The sequence below is a fragment of the Macrosteles quadrilineatus genome, unplaced genomic scaffold, assembly GCF_028750875.1.
Source record: "Macrosteles quadrilineatus isolate MER2022 unplaced genomic scaffold, UCM_ALF_1.0 Scaffold_8__2_contigs__length_117827958, whole genome shotgun sequence".
In the NCBI taxonomy this organism is placed as follows: Eukaryota; Metazoa; Arthropoda; class Insecta; order Hemiptera; family Cicadellidae; genus Macrosteles; species Macrosteles quadrilineatus.
The window spans coordinates 55,864,647-55,878,109 of record NW_026542601.1 but is presented as its reverse complement, the minus strand read 5'-3'; the positions used below and the strand labels follow the sequence as shown (position 1 = coordinate 55,878,109).

Here is a 13,463-nt window from a genome sequence, read left to right as displayed (position 1 = left end):
GTACGAAGACTACCCAACGATAGAGTTATCTCTGAAACGTCCGTGTGTGTGTGTGTTCAATTGATCAGGATTGCGAAGACTGTATACGCTTTTATATATTTCTTTCACGCAATCTGCCACACTGCATAATCTTAAACAAGAGTTTCAAATTACGAATTTCGGTTTTAAAGTGGTCACATTATTTAGATCTACCTATTCTAAATTGTAGTGTAGTATAAAACTCTTTGAACTCTTTTGAATCATAACACATAGCCTCTAGATTAAAATGTAGGCTATGTTATTTGTCGTATATCAAACCTTTAAGGGTGCGCTCTACCCCTGCCGTTTTGTGTAACCGCAAGGGTTTGGGGCAACAGCGTTTCCGAAGGCTACACTTAATGTAGAATCAAAGTTAGGGTGGTATTTTGAAGATGATTCAATTATCTAGATTGTTGCGGTTTCAATATGTTTAATATTGTACCATAAAGCCTAAAAATCTTTGAATGTAGACGAAAATCGGCAATTTTAAACTGCTTTAACTAATTATAAAACTGTTACTTTAAAATTCTAAAACCAGGGTCGCATAGATTGTTCTTTGTTCTGTAAAACCCCACTCATTGTTTTTTACCAGCATGTATAGTTTACAAAGGCAGTTGCCGTTGGTTTAATACCTATTTTGTCTTGTCTTACGTCTATACTACTTTTCTATGTATTGAAAGAGTAGATACATCATTAGAATTCAATGGTTTTGGATAAAAACTACATTTTCTGTAGGCTTAGCACAAAACTGTACGTGGGAAATTCTATAAAATATGGTATGAGATTAAAGGCCCCAACATACAAAAAATATTCTATTTGGATAAGAAATAAAATAGTTATCAAATTGGCCTCTCCCTCCTTGTTGTTGTTATTGACTTGTCAGTAGCAGAGTTCATCTGGAGTATGGCATAGGATATTTTTTTCATTTGTCATTTCTAATGGGTAGGTACAATTTTTGAACTGGCCTCAAGAAAACTTTTATTTTTGTCTACATTTTATGAGACATAAAACGTTGTCTTTGCCAGAAACCACTTAGGCTATATTATTTTTCTTAGTGACCAGCACATACATCTTCATTTGTCTCTGTTGGGTGCAAGTACAATGTGTCCAACGTTGATAATGTCAGTTCAAACATTCTTAGACAACTTAACACCCTTAAATATTCCTTTTTTTTAATCTTGCTCTTAGGATCATCACATAGTTTTGAGAATTTGTACAACTAATCAAACTTTTGGATACACACACACACATACACATGTATGTACAAACACAGTTTGAACAATCCAGTATTTTTAGCCTCTGAGGGCCTCAAAGTCTTATACAAATCATAGAGAGTAGCTTCTAGCCATAAGGGAAACTAGTTATAGTTCGGCCGCTTAAACGACCTGCACGCTAATGCTAAACCAATGCTGGAGGAGGTCGCTTTCTAAGCGGCCGAACTATAATGGTCATTTTATCTCATGAGATAGGAGGATTACATACGAAAGGTAATTCAACTACAAAAGCATGTCACACTGAGAACCTGGGAAAGGAAAAATACAAATTACAAGTGATTTACTATATTTATTACAAACATAAATGTACTTCAGAATTGATTATGTATAAAAGTATTTACAGTTGTGATGGTATAGTAAATAACATTAGACTACATTGATCCATTTAGGCCATGCATCATGCATCAATAAAAGCTATATCCTTAAAATACTTCTAGTACGTTAAATTGTACAACATAAAGATTTCTAAAAATTTTACAAACTTTTTCAGATCAGACATTTTTTATAAAAAAGTGTTAAATACTACCATTGACTATTGGATACAGAAGTTGTTGTATTAATAGTCAAAGATACTACACAAACTTTGGCAAAGGTTGATCAAAACGTAATGAAATGTGTCAAATACATAATAATGTTATAATAGATTTTTTACAGGTGTATATATTCAAAGAAAAAAATCTTTCAATATGGCCTATTTAAATCTATTACAAAACCATTTCAGGTTAACAAACAAGCTAAAATATAATACTGGATTTGCCATTGAAAATTTATAAAAGATTCAAAACAATTGCAAATGAATAATTAAAAGTGGTAAAATTACAATAATTAATTTATCTTGTACCGTATGAAATTGAGCAACAAGATATACATACGGGATTTTCTCACATAGTTTTTTACAAACATCAGACTTTACATACATGGCACAAAGCTATATAATGCTCAGTAATGCCAATATCATATTGAAAAGCCAAATTGCACATTTTTATCTATTAATAAACACACTTAGAATTTAAAGATTCAAAATTTGGAGATTGGACGGAGAAAGATTCGTTTGTCAGTTTTATAACACTGCCCTTTGCATTGAATACTGTTTTTGGATTTAACCTATATATCAAGCAAAAATAACTCCAATTAAAACGATAAAAAGTATGTTCTGTTTAACCCCTTGACTCCCGGCTATTCAATTAGCTGTGTATTTCCCCCAGCCCGGGTTTTTTCTGTAGTTTTGCAGACTTTTAGTAATAAATTCGTAAAAATTCTATAAATGAAGTAAACATACATATATATATATTTTTTTTGTTCGGAAAGAACAAGGGAATATAGAAATACCAAAAACTTGGTCCTAAACATAAACAAAAATTTTAAGTAGGATCATATTTCAGAAAAAAAAAAATTTTTCACATAAAAATTGGAAATAAAGTGATTCAAATACATTAGTTTTATGTTTTTGTAATTATTTGTTGTTACATATTGGTAGAGAATTTATTTCCCTACATAAAAATATATATAATGCATAGAAAATCTCATATCAACTCAAAGTTATGATAAAAAATGTAAAATAACGCAAAAGGGTTTTTGTTGTAGTTTTGCAGACTTTGAGTGATAAATTTGTAGGCCTACACAATCTAAAAATGAAGTAAACATACATAACTTAATATGTATTTTTCTTGTTCAGAAAGAACAAAGGAATATAGAAATACAAAAAAAAGGTAAAAAAATAGTTGGATTGTTTTGCTGAAAAATAATTTTTTTTATAAAATTTTAAAAAGTTTCAAAAAATTTTTTTAAGTTATTTATTAGGCCTATTACATATTTGTACCAGATAGTTTATTTCCCTACATAAATATACATATGATGAAAAAGTATTTAAAAAAGAAAACAACACTTTAGGCCTAGTAATAAATTGCACTTACAGATTAGAAATGGCGGAGGGTGTGAAAGTCCTTCATACATGGATGTACACAGAGAGGGACTTCACCGCAGGGTCTGCACATGTAGTAGGTGTCTTGTCGTTTAGGAGGCTGTCTTGTTGTGTGTTTGCATACATGACATTTTCTTCTCGGTCGAGGGTTCTTGTCTGTGGGAGGAATAGGCTCTGGGAAATGCCTCTGGGTAAGACGAAGGGGTGTTTCACCTGGGGAAGGTCGACCTCCTTGAGGTTTCGCACGTGTTGGGTTGTGTAGTTCAAGGATCTCCCTAACCAATTCCTTCCTAAACTCTGACAAATGCGAAGTAGTGCCAGTCCTCACTTTCTTCAAGATATGAGCATTTCTTATTGCTACATCGAAAAAATGAAAAAACAATTTCTTGTACCATTTGATGGACTTCCTAGCAGTGACGTTAAAAGAAAGTTCCATGTCTCCGATGTCTACTGCGCCCATATTCAAATTGTAATCCAAAACGCTTTTGGGTTTGAGTATCATTTGTCCTGTTTCCCAGTTAGTTTTACCCGTCGGAAGCATCTCACTATTGTGCATGGTGGAAAGCACTCGTACCTCTCTTTTATCCTGCCACCGTTCATAGGACATTACGTCTGTATGGTGCACATCCACTTGGCCAACTTCCAGTTTTGGTAGTTTTTTTGGCAAACCTTGTCGATCTGGAAGAACCGTTCCACACATGTTGGTATTGTGCTTATAAAGCTGCATTGCAAGGGATGGACTAACGTACCAGTTGTCGAGATACACTTTATGTCCCAGACCAAAGTAGGGTTCAAGAAGTGTAAGCACAACTCTTCCTGTAATGCCGACCCCTAATATGTCAGGGAATTCCAAGTTAGTCTCTGCCCCAACATATGGCAAAATATGCATAACGTACCCAGTAGCACAGTCAGACAATACAAATAACTTTATCCCAAACCGCGCCCTCTTTTTGGGAATATATTGCCGGAACGATAGTTTTCCCTTGTACAAGAACAAGGTCTCGTCAATCGCTAACTTCTCAGAGGGCGTAAAATTGTCGGAAAAGCTCTTATTTAAGGTACACAATACAGGATTTATTTTGTGTAACCTACCAAGTGACTTGGAGTTAGTAACCATTGAGTTGTTAAAATGGAGCATCCTAAGAATAGCCTGAAATCTATTTCTGCTCATGATTTCTCCAAATATCTTTGTTTCAATTAGACTGTCCTTTGACCAATAATCCCGCATCTCATTCTTCCTAATATGTGACATAAGGGTGCATAAAGCTAAAAAACAGAGTATTTCACTAGCATTAGTCTCTTTCCAATTTTTTAATTCATTTTTAGATGCATTAGGGAGTTTTGAAACAACTTCAGTGAAGTACAAGTTTGTTTGATTTACAATATGATTTATTAGGTCCATCCCAAATATCTCAAAAAAATAGTCCAAATTAGAGGAGGTTTCATCCAAACCATTATTTATGCCACAATTGGTGGCATCGAATTCGAAAAGATTAGGGACAAAGTCTTTATTGTTCACCCAGGGAAAGGTAATTTCCGGTGTTTTGTTCTTCCTTTTTTTAGGCCTAGGACCAGTACTTTGGTTTTCAACAATATTCTCATCATCTACAGAGGGACCAGGGACATTTTTTCTTACTTTATTTTTTGAAGCTAAACTTACATTCCTTTTTTTTGTAGGCCTAGGATTAGAGTTTACATAGTCTACAATATTTTGGTTATCACCAGAGGGCCCTGGAGCAATACTTTTATGCCTTTCAGAAGTATTTTCTCTCCTTTGGCTAGGCCTAGGCTTCACAATACCTTTGTTTTTTGAAGCTACTTTCCTTCTTTTTGTAGGCCTAAGATTAGTATTTTCATGGCCCAAAATATTTTGGTTATCACCAAAGGGCCCAGGAGCAATGGATACAGTAGTTTGAGAAGTGGAAGGAATATTTACATTAGTAACAAAAGAAGGGGCAATATTTACATTGGTTTCTGAATAGTTTTCAGCACTAACACCTCCAAAAGTAAGCTCTGTATTGCTTGACAACAACTGGGAAGGGGCAGTGTTTACATTGGTTTCTGAAATGTTTACAGCACTAACACCTTCAAAATTAGGCTCTGTATTGCTTACCAAAATCTGTGAATCTTCTAAAACCAATACATCTTCACATAAATCCACACTACACATTTCAACACAAACATCTTCACTAGGCTCAGTTGGTGAATTCGGGGTAGACGTCTCAAAAATATCGTCCACGGTAAAGATGACATCACTAACTTGAGAATTATCCGAATCGTCACAAATATCGTCTACGGACACATCACTAAACCTATCATCATCTAAATATTCCGAAATTTCATTATCAGCGAGTGAACGAAAGGGTCCCGCACGATTCGACATTGTTTACAAATAAACCATTGAAATAACGCAGTTGCACAACAGGTGTTACAGGTTAGTTCGCAACGAAATAAACATCTGTGTTTCAGCAATCGTAGCAGTGATGCAGCTAACGCGAGCGCAAAACGAAAAATACCACAAGAAACGGCATTCTTTCCCGAACAGATCAATACCAAACAAGGCAATATTCTTCTTCTCCTAGCGATCGTAGTTAGCGCGGGAAGTTTAAACTACACTCGGACGCGTATACGCGCCCGTGGGCTACCGGCGGGGCTACTGCGCGGACGCGTATACGCGCCCGTGGGAGTCAAAAGGTTAAGCATAGAAAAGGGACAACAATTATTTCAAATTAAAACTTCTAACACGTTCACTGCGGCATGCATCAAACTCGCCCCGGCGTGCCACCGAATCAGTGAACGCACATGGCATTCAAATATTTCAGTCTGACGGAGCACAAAAAAGCAGCGATGATTGTGCTGCATTGCCCAGAGAGTGGACGTAGTTCACTGAAACACTCAAAGGTAGCAGCACTGCCTGGATCTGTAGCCAGTGTCTTTGTAATGTGGCTCGAAAAGAGAAAATCCCCGAAACCGGGACAAAAGCATTGCCAGACAGGATTTTACAGGAATTTTTAGTACCAACCTACACCAAAATAAAGCTCGCATTCTAAGCTACAGGCTGGTAACGATTATAACGTTCCCCGACCCGGCAATCACGGAGCTCAAAATGAATCAATGTATTGGAAGGGACCCAATGACTGGTAAACCCGTCACACGCACCCTTGAGAGTTTTGCACCCGCAGTGAACGTGTTAAACTCAGTTTGAATGAAAAAATTCTGTAACATTTTGATGTAATCTATGATAAGTGTAAACACAGTTTTAAGGCTATACTTAATGCTAAGAACCAAACTTTGTATCAATTGTATAAAGGGTGTTTACATGCTCTTTCCATTGTTGCCTTTAACAGATGTGTTAATCAAGGCAAACAAAAACAACAACAAAACAGTTTGGTTTTGCAGTTTCTCATGTCATTAGATGATCATTTAAAGACACAATCGGATTTGTATACTAACAAGATCAAGAATTGGAACAATTACCAAGATAGAATGTAAAATTAATTACAATGGCACAAGTTCTGTTTTACATGCTTGAACATGGTTATGTTAATAAACAAAATCAATTGAATTATTCTGAGTTTTACCATTTTCAGTAATTGGTAGGGAAGGGTACAATACTACAATGCACTACTTTCAAGGAATATTTATTCGTTTGATCTGTTTTGCTGTTTAATCATCGTTAAATGAATTATAAAAGGGCAGTGACAGATATTTATGATTTAATTTCTGATAAAAATTCCAATCATCAACTACAATACTACAAACCTGAGAATATTGTACACAATGTGTAAGTATTTATACTACAATATGTATATGGCAGTGGTTTTCAAATTTGATAATAGAGAAACATTGAAACCAAATACAGAACATTATTACGTTCTAATAAATAAACTATACGTTTCCTTGGTGGGTCTGACTTAAGGGAGGTACAAATGAGGTAACAATGACATCATAGTTTAGTTCAAAATTCCTCCGTTAACAGCGTTGTAGTAGAGAGCACAGCGCGTCATTTTTACTTCACTATTAGGCCTAGTTAATTATAAAACTAAAAAAATTATGAACAATCTTACAATTTTTAAATTAAACTGTCTTAACCTAACCAAACGTGCTGATAATGAAAAAATCGAATGAAGGTTTACTCATCTAAAAAATAGTTTTGTTAAAATTATAAATGCCTAAAATTCAATTTTATAATTTTTTAATTATAAAATTAAACTGTCATAACCTAACCAAACCAACCAAACTTGCTGATATGAAAAAAATTGTTGACAAAAAGTTAATGCTGCCAGCGGGATTCGAACCCGGCACCTACGCATTATCAGCCCGACACGCTTTCCACTACACCACCGAGGCCGATGACTGAATTCCGTATCGTTGCGGTAATTGTGTTCCCTCAAGAGGAGATCTGACAGCTGACGTCATCGAAGGCTCTTCTGTACCTCCCTTGAGTAAATACTTACCTTGGTTTTAAAATAACATTTGTTTAATATTACAAAAACATACCAACGGTTAGTATTTTTTTAAATTAATAACAAATGATAATTGAAATTAATGTATGATTAGAAACAACAGAGGGGTCAAGCGAATTGAACAACAAACAAATCTTGAGTGTTTTGAAGCTGTGAGCGATAGAAAGTCTTATTCATTTTTATCTGCTACTATATATATTATGATTACGAATCATATCAAGGTCAATACAAGTTATATAACTTTACAGAAGGATAATAACCGCACTTAACAATAGCATAGCTTACACATTTGAGAATAATCCTTCTTTAGACAGGAGAATAGACTTAACCAAAAAACATGCCAAACTTAACATCGAGTAAATATTTCATACATATAATTCAGGATTAACAGATTAAAACCATAACAATCAACAATCACAGCAACACATAATAATGAACTGTCAACATGTTTACAAGTTAAATGGTTCTAACAATATCCTTAATACAAGTAATATACCTAAATATCACAAATAGAAGCAAATCATTGTTGTATATTTACAAATGCACAGTAACATTAAGTTGTGTTCAAATTGCATGGAAATAAAATAAATCCATATGGTTAAAAACAATATAATTTACAATGAATTAAAGTAAAACTAATGTTTCAACTAGTATAATGGTACAGTAGTATCAATGCAGCAGCACTAAAATGCACAGAGCTGACAATATTATACTCCAAACAAAATAAAAATATTACATATAGGCAAGCAACAAATTAATAACATAATACAAATCAATAGTTACCTATCAAATTATACTTAATAACTTTGACAACAGTGATCATGGCATAGGTTATTTTGAAATATCATTTTATAGAAAACAATTGACCATGGCAATATAATTTGAAGGTTTCTATTTCAAAATACATTAAGTCTTGAGTTACCTTTAAAATGGCAAACAAATATATTTAAGTTCCAGTTCAGACCTACTTTTAAACCGCCAATCTAAAAAAATATATATCTGGAACTGCAGAAAATGTAACTGCACAATTTATAAATGTAAAGGTTTTAAAAATATTTGTTAAAAGATATTTTTCATAATCAACAGAAAATCAATCTACGAGCAAATTAATTATTATGGCAAATATATTTTACTAATATAAATACACCAAAAATAATAAAAAATAAATACACGCTCTATTTCATAACTTGCTATAGCCTAAATAATTTTTGGGCAACTTAAAAAAAAGCTTTCAAGACATAGGTTCTATGTCTATACTGTGTAGTCAGTATTTAGTTGGGATTGCACAAGATCTTATACAGTAGTAGGAAAAACAGTAAAATTTAAATTTCTAATAATACTAATTCTGTGTCATATAAAGGTGAACCACAATAATCTGAATACTTGTACATAACACTCCTGATTATTCGAGGATTCTGGTTATTTAAGGTTGTTTTTTTAGTCCTAAAACAATAATTGCTTTGTTATAATATGTTTCTGTTAAAGAAAAGTGAAAATAGCATGTAATTTGTCATTTTGTTAAAATGGATAATTAAAATAACGACTAACTATTTCAATGTAAGAATGATCCCCAATAACCAAGAAAATAAAAATCAGTTAGTACTGTACTAGGTTGGCCGCCAACCTACAAGTAATGCAGGTCAAATTTACAACCTTAAAACCAATTGTTATAAAATAACAACTAAATGACCAAAATTACGGCTGATGTAGCCTACATGTGTGTTTGGTTGAAACTTTACCCACTCTAGTCTCTTACTTTCTTTACACTAGACAAAGTTCCCCAGGTGACGAAATATTGTGTACACAGTGTCTCTTCTGTATGTTCTATGCTCTACCTATACTTTTTCAAGGTAAGTTAACTGCTATTCTCCTTATTCTACAATTCAAAATCCTGGCCTAGAGCTTTTCCTTGAACAAAACTAAAATAGTTTTTCCCATATTGACTAAGCCCTGGACAAATATTAAACCTAGTTATTTCCCTAGGTGTTAGCGTCAACCGTCTAGTTAATTATCAACTAAGACGTACTAATTTAGAACGAATATTAAATTGTGGTGTTCTACAAGCATTCAAATTACCAAGGTTTACTTGAAATGAATATTTTATGATTACAACTACAATTTGGTTTGATTAGGTTTCAGTGTACAAAACAATATGTAATACCACCTCTGCAATGTCATTTAAAGACATTTACAAGTGTTAAAAATAAACACATATATACTATAAAATTAAAGTGTTAAAACATTACTAAATCAACCTTAAAAATAAAGACATAATTTTTATTTTTTAAATAATAAAAATGTTATTCTTGTCATAAAACTCTTGACATGGAGTCACAATTTAATAAATAATATCAAATCATAAAAAGTTTCTATATACATATAGATAAATACTTTTAATGATATGTAAATAAATATAATTGCATGATTCTAAAATAAAATGCATTATAAAATATATAGTGTAAAATAAAATGTACTGTAATAGTTAATACAAAAACAATAATCATGTATCACCATGTTTCATTTCAAGAAAATAAATGTTCCAAAAAATAATAAAAAACTTCAGATCTCTTCTTAGAGTTACAAAAATTGTATTCCACACAGAGTAAAAACAGTTGAATTTTAAATTACTTACGAGTATAACAATGTTTAAAAAACAGCTTGATGTAATCTAAATTATGTTCTTCAACCTGAAATCGCACACTTGCACACAAATTTTGCACTGTACCTTCCTTTACCAATTTGCTACCAATATTGTCAGATGCATCTTTGCCATTTAAACCATATTCTTCAAAACATAAGACAAAACAAATCAACAGCAAACTGACACAACATTGTTTCTGAGGTAACTTATGTGGCAAGCCTCTTACACTATGGGAGGTACACCAGTTGCAATAGGCTGTACCTTAGAACAATACATCTATAAAATGCAATCAATAAACTAAGCGTATAGAGATGAGGAACTGTGGAATGCTACACAGCGCCTTGAAAGCTACCAGTGCCGTCGTGAATCATGTAACTTGGTAATCTACCCGAAACCACCTTGGTCACAGCTGAGTGATAAACTACTCGGTACTCAGTCCTGCTACGATCTATACAGTCTAGTGACGATCAAAACAGTTTTGCCAAGATCTTTTGATGATCTACAGAATCCTGTTATGCCCTATGCAGTCCAGTTAAAAATGCAAGTGATGACCTAACTACTTTGTGATGATCTACAGTCTTCTCATAATCAATACAGATCCGTGATAATCAAAGTTCTGCTCAATACATCAACTTCAATTATCTTCCTATGATCTATGCAGTCCAACGATGATCTTATAGTCTCGTGATGATCTACGTAATAATGTCCGCACTCTGCAGTTCTGTATTGTTGTGACTTACGCAGCACTTGAGTTGCAGCTGGCTCCACTGATAGCACTAAACAAAGCCTGACTGTTGCGTTTGAAGGACCCGACTTCATCGTCCGGCCACATAGACTCCCCCAGTAGGGATGTCAACTCCATCACCAGCTTCTGGAAGTTCTGTTTGAGCGCCACCTGGTACTCGGCCTGATCTGATCTCACCACTTGACTGTTGAGCTGCAGAGCTGCGTAGCAAACTCTCACAAACTCCCTGCAACAGCAACACATATAATACTTTTACTGCTTTGCTGTTCCAAAAGGTACAATAGTGGGTACGCAGACAACCCCTTTCGCAGACCTGTCAGTACTTGGAAGATACGCACCAGGCTTTATGCACCTTACTATAGTTTCCGATGGTTTTGTCAAGTCCTCATACCTGCATAAATCTCTGCTAACCCTGTTATCTTGGATGTGATATAAATTACAAACAGAATCCTGCGTTTTATCTTGTAGTTTACAGTTACAATAGTGGTTGTTGTTTCACAAGTCTGTTGTTCTTTAACTTATCTGGGATGATGGCTTTAAAATGCTTTTAGTTAGCGGTTTCAATAGGAAACAAACACAAGTGTCTTGTTTAGGTTTGACTCCAGAGGAACTTTCATTAATATTGCAATTTTTAACATGTTTATATTAGTCAATTATTGTCTGTGCTATCCGTCCTTGCTACAGCCGGTTTGGGTTGAATCTGTGCGTTGGGTTGAAACTGTGCTGTAAATCAAGGATTTAAAAAACTACATATGCTTACAAATTCCAGGATATGAAAAGCAATATTACCTAAAGATATCTTTGAGTTCCTCCACTTTGTCATCTGGAAACTGACAGGCTTGACTAGGTTCTAGAAAAGCTTTGGCGTAAGCTTGAGGACCTGCGTTCACTTGTACACACACGCTTCCCTGGAACACAGAGATCTCTTATGATGAGCTAAATACGACAACTTAAAATGATTAAAGTAACAGTAAAATATTTTAATTGTTGTGTATAGTGTAGTAACGTGTTTGTGTTTTGGGTTAAGTTACCAGTTTTGAGTTAAGTTAAAGGACAAATAATTTTTCCTACAGTCACTCAACAAAGTGGGATTTCTTGCACAGATTATAGTACAGAAAGCCTTACTTTGGCGCTCAGTTTTTACTTTGGTTGGAATACAACAGTGTGCTTTTATTATGCATGTAATCTATGTACACTTGAAAATAAGTTGGCAACACTTAAAGATATTATTCCTATTATGACTACGATCAGCTGGTGCAGAGTTTCCTATTTCGTTCAATGTTTGGACATGTTCTTAGGTTAAACATTCGATGTTTAACCTAACCTAAAAACATGTTGTACAGTGTTTGAAAGACTAATTATTTATATGATTTATAGTAACTGTAGGAAAAATATATTGTGTAACACGAGTGTAAACTGCATTTGCTGCACTCGAGAAACTTTCCAACATTTAAAACATTTAACTGTTTAAACATGTAAACATTTCGCTCGTGTGCAGCAAAGTGCCACTTCGCCCACTAGTTACACAATTAACTATTGGATTAATGTTAGCGTAGGCCTACCTGTAGCCTGAGTTGTAGTTTCTTGACATCCGTGGGTTGTGAGAAGACGACATCCTCTAACTCCGACACTCTCTGTCTCATCTCATCTATTGATGTTTCAATTGGAGTCAACTCACTCTCACTGCGCTCAACCACTCTCAACCGCTTTTTCACATAGGGAAATGAATATTCCGCTGAAAAAAAACTTGTTTATTATTATAACATAACATAAATTAATGTTGGCAATAGCCAATAACCACTCAGCTACTTAACCACTAAGATTTTATTGTAGTGTTGAAATAAGAGGCAATCAAATACTGCACATATTTAGAGATGTTTCAAAATTTAAGGGGGTGAAATTTCAAGTGAGTAAGCAAACATTTAGACTTAGCAAATTACATTTATCTTAGCCTTCACCTGGGTCTGAGGGGGTTATTTTTACTATCATAGTAGTATACATCCTATGTTAATGCTGCAGCCAGTTTTAGATTAAAATTTACTTAGTTGAGTTGAGACTCAGAGACAAATTTTGCTCGAATGTCAATCACTGAATTCTGTCAAGTAAGCAAACTTTTGCATGAAGCCAAATTGAAAGACAACTCATTACAAACTATAGTCAGTGCTAAAGTCATTCATTAACTGTCCACTGTGGGTACACTCCCATCGTCCAAGTCTAAGAACTGACTAACATAGGATTAATGTGTAGGATTGGAACAAGCAGAGTAAACACTACACCACTGACTAAAGCATCTCTTGTCACATCAACTATAACTAAAACCAAAACACAAAAAGTAAATTACCTAGTAAGGCATTGAACAACCTGCTGTAGCGACCTCACAAAGAGCAAAACAAATAAA

At 34.2% G+C, this 13,463-nt stretch overlaps 2 protein-coding genes across 2 annotated transcripts in view; both read right to left on the bottom strand.

Annotated features, from left to right (window-relative positions):
- Positions 1–3,208: 3,208 nt before the first annotated feature.
- LOC129000397 (piggyBac transposable element-derived protein 4-like) lies at positions 3,209–4,102 on the bottom strand. Its single transcript, XM_054427362.1, has one exon. It carries the CDS (start codon positions 4,100–4,102, stop codon positions 3,209–3,211), a length of 894 nt encoding a protein of 297 aa, XP_054283337.1.
- Positions 4,103–10,015: 5,913 nt separating this feature from the next.
- Positions 10,016–13,463, bottom strand: part of LOC129001682 (dedicator of cytokinesis protein 9) — a 78,102-nt gene continuing 74,654 nt past the window's right edge. Inside the window, exons 36-38 of the mRNA XM_054429074.1 lie at positions 12,628–12,800; positions 11,855–11,973; positions 10,016–11,291 (exon numbers count right to left, since the gene is read on the bottom strand). Of these exons, the coding sequence (XP_054285049.1) occupies positions 11,057–11,291; positions 11,855–11,973; positions 12,628–12,800 (527 nt within the window). The 3' untranslated portion in view covers positions 10,016–11,056. The remainder of the gene's footprint in view (positions 11,292–11,854; positions 11,974–12,627; positions 12,801–13,463) is intronic.

What these genes read in the sequence shown, in the direction of transcription:
- LOC129000397 (XM_054427362.1), bottom strand. Translation starts at nt 4,102, where the DNA reads ATGCATATTTTGCCATATGTTGGGGCAGAGACTAACTTGGAATTCCCT.